This window comes from Oncorhynchus mykiss, chromosome 6, assembly GCF_057628025.1.
Source record: "Oncorhynchus mykiss isolate SJ-2025 chromosome 6, ASM5762802v1, whole genome shotgun sequence".
Taxonomy (NCBI): Eukaryota; Metazoa; Chordata; class Actinopteri; order Salmoniformes; family Salmonidae; genus Oncorhynchus; species Oncorhynchus mykiss.
Genome location: NC_143027.1, coordinates 65,403,454 through 65,410,823, shown reverse-complemented (window position 1 = coordinate 65,410,823; position 7,370 = coordinate 65,403,454). Strand labels below are relative to the sequence as shown.

Sequence of the window (7,370 nt, the reverse complement as noted above, 5' to 3'; positions counted from 1 at the left end):
ACAACCGTCAATCATGACGTAAGAGCACCCTAGGTGTTGGATTACATCAGCTTTGCTCTTTAAACTCAATCTATGTGTAACCAGTGTGAACCGGCTAGCTAGTTAGCGATGCACCCCAGTAGCATTTCAATCGGTGACGTCACTCACTCACTCACTCTGAGACCTTGAAGTAGTTGTTTCCCTTTCTCTGCAAACGTCATGGCTTTTTTGGAGCGATAGCTAACAATGCTTTGTGCGAGGCAGTTGTTGATGTGTTCAGAGGGTCCCTTGTTTGAGCCCAGGTTGGAGCAAGGAGAGGGACGGCAGCAACATTGCTACATATGGATATTTATAACCATCAAAAGACATGCCATCAGCACTACATAAGAAATAATGACTGAAGATTGAGTTCTACAAGTCTTTCCATATCAGGCATTTTACTCCAGTAGTCAACTGTGGTATTTTGTTTGTAATAATGTCAGGTGCATGTAATATTCTAGTGCATGGAACATATACTATCTATAAATATGACAGAACATATGGTATCTTCATCACATCGCTATCATTCAGAGACACGTCAACTGTGAGAGCTTTCTCGGTTAAAAAGCATACATATGCAGTTTTAGCAATACAAGACAGTCATTCCATTTATCAATGTTGATTAAAATAAATGAAAGTCCCATGACATGTGTACACTATAAGTCCCTTAAAAGGAATGCCTACACAGTTACAGTCATCAATTGTTGGCTGATTGATGTACGCAAATGGCTTTTCAGACTCCTGTCTTCATGAGTATGGCGCATGATGATCACTTTATCACTTTTTCAATCACGCTAATGTCTGGCAAAGATCCCAATCATGCAAGTAGCACAGACCACAAGTACCGCAAGAGCAAAACACAAACAAAGCAAGCAGAGATCAAGGCTGAGGACAAATACTGACACAGAACGTCACAATAAACCACGATTAAAAGTGTTTTGGCCATGACTCAAGAAGTGTTTTGGCCATGACTTGGCCATGATTGTGTTTTGACCATGACTTAAGAATCATTGACAGTAGAACAAATTCAGACAATGGTCATTAAAGCTGGAATCCTTAGTTGCCACACCCATCTTTGGACTTTGGAATTAATGATACAGTATACCCATTGATTCTTGAAAAATATAACTTGTAAATGCCTCGTGAGCTTATTTCAACAGTCCTACTCCATCAGAACCCAAAATAGAAGCTTGTTTAACTCCAATGTTTGTCAACGATGTAAATGCAAACAAACACTGTATAGCCTCAAAACATGGTTAAAACTATCATTTTGATATCATGGATGTTCAGTCCTGACTATGAATTTAAGAGTGATTATCTTTCTCCAAGCTTATCCCCCAGCTTTTTACCAAAACACAGGTGGGGCAGCCGCTTTGCCGTAGTTTCAATTAAGGATTCCAGCTTTAAAGATGTGTGGGACTGACCGATTTTTCTCTATGATACCAGCAGCACCAACATATAACACAAATCCATGCAACTGGTATCATACAGCAGTAGTGGCAGTCCATCCTGTGGCCTGTATCTCCATGTTAGGGCAGTGGGGAACAGTAAGTATCAGATACTACAGGTCAAATGCAAAGACATCACAATATGTTTACAGGTACCATCACCGATAGTCCATTTGCTGTCCGTCCTTTGTGCGTGTCCCATTAGTCTGGCAAGCCCTCTATCACCTGTCCTCTCTCCAGCAACGTCCTGACCCTCCTGACACCTCCATAAGGTCAGCTATAAAGTCCTAAACGACTTCTGGTGTGATGTGGTGCCAGTACGCTGTCTCCACCTGTCCCTGACTGCACATGTCCCTCCAGTGTCCCTGTCCTGCCTCTGGGGCCTCGCAGCCAATCAACACACGGCCCAGCATGCTGCTCTTCCTGTAGAGCCGCCCCTGTTGGAGAGAGTTGTTTCATTGGTTGCTCTCTGACCATATACAGTAAAGTGAGGTCTGAGACATTTCTTTTGTATAAAGATAACATTCAGATAGTTGTAAGACGCAAATGCACAGAAGATACATTTGATGGAAGACTTGTAACATAATTGAGGATGTAATAAAAACTGTGGACAAACAAGTTATTACATTATCTGTTATTACATTATCCATGGTTGCACTCTCCTAATTCTTCACCACTGAGTCATTTCTACCTGCATGATGATGAACTCCAGAGCAAGAGGCAGCTGAGTGATGTCACCAACAGGCAGGTCAAAGAGAAAGGGAGCGTTCCACACAGCGTTGTGTCCTCCCGCCCCTTTGGTCTCCTTCGTACTGATCACCTTCCCATCCTGACGGAGGTTGATGACTACGTAGTGATCTGTAGGGACAAGAGAGCAACAATCAACTTGAGAGAGAGAGAGAGGAAATTACATGAGGCCCATCAGTATCTGTAATCTCATAAGGAGCTCAATCAGGGTGGCAGGGGCCTGGGAATATGACTGTGACTAAGGCTGAGACTGGATATGGGATTATAAGGGCTTGGGGTGGTTCTAAATAATGTCTCAGTGGCTTAAAGCATAGTGCTGGCAACACCAGAGTTGTGTATTGATTCCTGCATGTGTATCACTGTCAGTGTCGACAGTTCTGTGTGTTGCTTGGGATGAAAGATAATGGACCTATCATACCTGCTGCTCCTGGCATCCGGGAGAGTTTGGCCAGGTTTTCAGCCTTGCGGACCATCACCTTGATGCGGTGGGCCAGTGTCTGGTACTGCAGCAGAATGAAGAGCTGACCCAGGGCCCGTGGAGCAGCACAGAGCGAACTCTTCCTACGACCCAACGTCTCCTGGGAACTCATACTCTGGGAGGGGAGAGGCTGAGTTAATAAGAAGAAGAGACGAGCACAGTGTGTTGTTGTTTTATTAAGCACATGTTCTTCTTTGTGTCCTGAGGTAACTAAAGTAGAAAACACAGGGTAAAAAGAACGACATGTTGTTGCCACTAAATTATCATCCATAATGAATCTCATTAGTTGATTATATAGAGCCGACGGCACCCTGAGCCCAGACCTAGTGAGCATGCAGCTGTGAGCCTGCCTGTGTTTGTGAGACCAGTGGAATCTAATGGGATATCACCCAACAAGGGATATTCACTTCACTTGCTCTGTCTCTCAGTCAGTAGTCATCATGTTATGCCCAAGAGAACCCACTCTGTGAACAATAGTGTTATAATTCTATAACGGATTACAGTAATATGGTGACTTAGATCTGATCTCATTGCACCACCACATTACCATTAGAGATCACAACAACATCATCACACCACCTGTCAGCTATCATCTCTCTACTTCTATTCATTTTCTCATTGGGTGATAACTCATTGAGCTTCATACACGTGAAGTTTCCCACAATCACATGTGCAGTATGCATGACATCTCTCTGTGCCTTGTAGCTGAGATCAGAGGCGCCTGCATCCTGCCATCCAGCCTCACGGAGAGATCCACTGATAAGACATGGTGTCTACATAATGTCCATTCATACATCACCATGCTCGCTCAGCCCAGCGCCTGAGGCCTAGCTCTTTCCCTCTCACCCACACCCTCGCCAGCTCAGGCTGTCAGTAATGCCTTCTGGCACAGCCGCCACAGCACCACAGAGGACATGGCACACTGCACTCCACATGTTTGCTCTCCAGTCACAAACTACAATGTCACCATCTCCAACAACAGTGGAAAAACTGCTAACGGCCACTGGCCCAGTCCTTATTCTGATTAGATTAGCCTGACACATTCCCTCATAGATAAAACATGATTTGGCTATTCATAGCCCCAGCGTGTGTAGTTTTGCTGTGCGTAAAGTTAACTGAAAAAAGAGGTCTAAGATGGTGGGGCTATAGTGCCCATAGAAATAGAATAACTATATATATATATGTTGTTCTATTTCTATGATAGTGCCCTAGGCTTGTAAAATGACAGGCAAAATGTGTTACCCTTTTCAGCCTACTCCTGGTGGGGGTGAGCTCCCTGGTGTAGGTGACAGTTGTGTCGGGCTCCCAGTCCATCTCCCCACAAGGCATCTCCAGCTTTCCCAGTGCTGTCTCTCTCAGGCCTGAAAAGTCCCTGCTGAACACAGCCAGCCGGAGGGTGCAGGCGCGGAGCTCTTCCACAGAGCCCACCTGTAGCACAAGGCTCTGGCACTGTATCTCTGGGCTGAGGCTGGGCCGCCGAGATGCCCCCTGCTGGGGTGAGGGGCAGAGCGGGGGCAGGCTGGCTCGTACGAACACCCCACTGCGCCGCCGTGCCGCCCCGGACAGGCCCATGATGTTGGTGGTCAGAGTGCCCCGTGCCGGGGAAAAGAGTAGGGAGAAGTGTAGGAGAGGAGCAGGCTTGGTGGGGATGGATAGGGAGCTGGAGCTGGAGCCATACTGTGGCTGGGACAGCTCCCTCTGAGGGCCAGGAGGGTGCATGGCACTGCGAGGGCTGGTCAGGCGGCTCTGTTCGCTGTACAGGAAGTTGTCACCATTCACGGAGTAGCGGCGTTCCAGCGCCCGACGGGTCTTGGAGACTAGGCCCAGTTTGGGGATGGAGGGCAGGGAGGCGCGGCCATGGCCTGAAGGCTTGTAGTGGGAGGAGGAGGACACAACCGGGGTGCTGAGGCGACGCAGGGGGAAGCAGGACCTGGGGGAGGACCTCAGCTCAGAGGAGGACGACCGGGGGCGAGGTTCAAAGGGCAGGGTGGTGAGGTCGTTCTCAGAGGGGGAGGAGCTGCTATTGTGGGAGGGGAGGTCCAGGACATCCCCGTCTAGCTCCTCATACTGCTGCTTGATGGGTAAGGTGCCAGAGGAGGGGGTCAGGGTCACGGTGACCCGTTCACACGTGGCTGAGGAAGGGGACAGTGCAGACTCTTTGTCCTCTGGTGGATGATACTTCCCTCTCCGCCAACACAGTAGACAGCCCAGCACCAGGCAGAAGCAGAACACTCCCAGACCCACTGCCAGCAGAATCTGCAGGTGGACTGGACACAGGAGGGGTTACGTTTCAATTACTTTAGTGACTAAAAAATGCAGAGAGTGAGAAAGAGAGTGAGAGCGCAAGAGGCCCCCATCAATTTGCTCCTATTCATTATGAATCATTGAACATAATTCTATTTAACTTATTTATTTGCCAATACAGCCCTTAACTTATTATGTTTCTACACCCATCATCCATTATGAGATTAAACAGGAAATGGCTTTGGGTCCTAATTCTAACTAATTGTTCTCTTTTGTAAATGGGAATTTTGGACTTTGATTTAAACCAGAGCAGCAGACTGATCTGAAAGCGGTGGAGTCACATTTCCTGCTTTCAACGAGGCTTAGTACATGTGTAGGAGGCGATATCAGCTCTCATCTCATCTCACTTGACTACCGATTTATAAGCAATGGTGCCCTATTCCCTCTTTAGTGCACTACTTTTGACCAGGGCCCTACTCAAAATCAATGCACTATAAAGAGAATAGGGTGCCATTTCAGACACTGAAAAGTAACTTGTCCTGTAACGTAAACACTTTCTGACAGACAGTCTCAGACTATGACTCATCCATCAGGCCCAATCTGTTTGATTGAGAATGAGAAGCTCTGAAAAAATGGTCCTTTTCAAGGAGAATGTGAACCAGAGATCACCCTGATCATGACTCACCAGGGCATCTGGCCATTCAGAGACATTCAGAAACATTATCAAGACCAGACGGTGGATGGAAAAGGTGAAGGCTCTCTGCTGTGGACAGTGAGCGATGATCCTTATCAGGAAAAAGATTATTGCTTGGTGTAATTTATCGCCTGGGTCCATTTTAGTCATTGCTGAAACCCAGTCAGTGATAAAATAGCTACTAGCCAAATATAACAAATGTTATGCAGTCTCTGTTACCACAAATGAAATACAGTATGCTTCAAGCTGGTGTTATTAGACATTACAGGGTCAGGGATGATGTTGTTTAACCAGTAGACATACATCTCTAAAGTGAAGACAATGACTCTTATAAAGAACTGATACAGCAAAGTCCTATGCTAATATGACTACAAGGAAATATGTTGGTCTTCTATGAATTCTAAAACAGAGACCAACATATTTCCTGTCTCTTTGCATTACATGGGCTGCTAAACCACTAGATATCAAAAAGAGGCAGAAAAAGCCCAAATAAAATCAATACTATTTAATACATTATTTTATATAGCAACATGTATGCATTTATAACCAGATGTATATAAACTACACTAGATCATTTCCACTAGTCATTTGTAGCTTACACAATCGAACTGATTTGAAATGGTTTTGTTAAACCATGATTTAAAATGGTCTTGTTCATTCTTAAATTAAATCCATTAAAAGGTGAACCACATCGTTACTGTCCTGTATTAGACGTTATCTTCATGCTGTAGGTATTTCCTGCTATTTGTAACCTGTTGGTCCTCGATGTCTTCATCAAATAATATTTACATTGCCACGTAAAAATGTGTACCCATTAGTATGCAAACTATGCACCACATTAACAGAAGTTTAATTTAAAATAATAAATTAAGATCTGGTTTTCATAAAGTATTAAGCTTGTCATTTTTTAACCTTGAGATGAAGACAAGCAAATTCACGGACATAGCTCATACCAACTTAACTTAAATTTCAAAGTGCAACAGAACTGACCAAAATTATGATAACGTTTCTTACCTCCTAGAGCATATTGCGTCATTTTTCAGATTTGATTTTTATATTCCACCGACATCAATGTGAACGAAGGTTTGTGCGTGAGATCCATTCCCGCTTTATCCTGCACGCGCACTGGGAATTTCCTTTGCACAGTGGGTCTCTGCATTGACGTGACAGACCGGCCGTTTTAGCCAACCAGAGGTGTCGGTGGGAGGATATGCTGAACTAAAAAGTAAACCATTGCTGCTAATTAGCATCGTATTTCTTATTGACAATACGACCTAATAAAAAAGTAGCTTGATACAAATGAAGTCAAATAAAGTTACTAATTCAGCAGCATCTAACATTTTAAGACATAAATTCAATAATCATGAAATTGTGTAACCAAATAAGAGAATACAAACACATACAAACATACACACACTCTGTGTATGACTCACAGTGAAAGACCAAAGGCTGCACCAAGAAACCTGTCTTTCCTCAGATCTCACTTACCGTTGACTAAATGGTACAGGCATTTTGCCCACATGGTACCCATTACTTAGAAATGGGCACCTCCCATTATCTGCAACTACCTCTTCCTCTCTCTGTCCTGTGTCAACCCACTCCCCATTTCCCTCTCACATTCGACATGGACGCACAAACACAAACACAAACACACACACACACACACACACACACACACACACAAACACACACACACACACACACACACACACACACACACACACACAAGCAGTATGATCCC

General features: G+C 44.8%; 1 protein-coding gene across 1 annotated transcript; it reads right to left on the bottom strand.

Moving 5' to 3' along the window:
• Positions 1–311: 311 nt before the first annotated feature.
• On the bottom strand, positions 312–7,125 carry LOC110526364 (uncharacterized). Its single transcript, XM_021607271.3, has 6 exons — positions 7,063–7,125; positions 6,644–6,847; positions 3,934–4,958; positions 2,632–2,806; positions 2,158–2,324; positions 312–1,903 (listed from the first exon to the last, which is right to left on the bottom strand). Exons 2-6 carry the CDS (start codon positions 6,663–6,665, stop codon positions 1,754–1,756), a joined length of 1,539 nt encoding a protein of 512 aa, XP_021462946.3. The 5' UTR covers positions 6,666–6,847; positions 7,063–7,125; the 3' UTR covers positions 312–1,753.
• Positions 7,126–7,370: the final 245 nt, after the last annotated feature.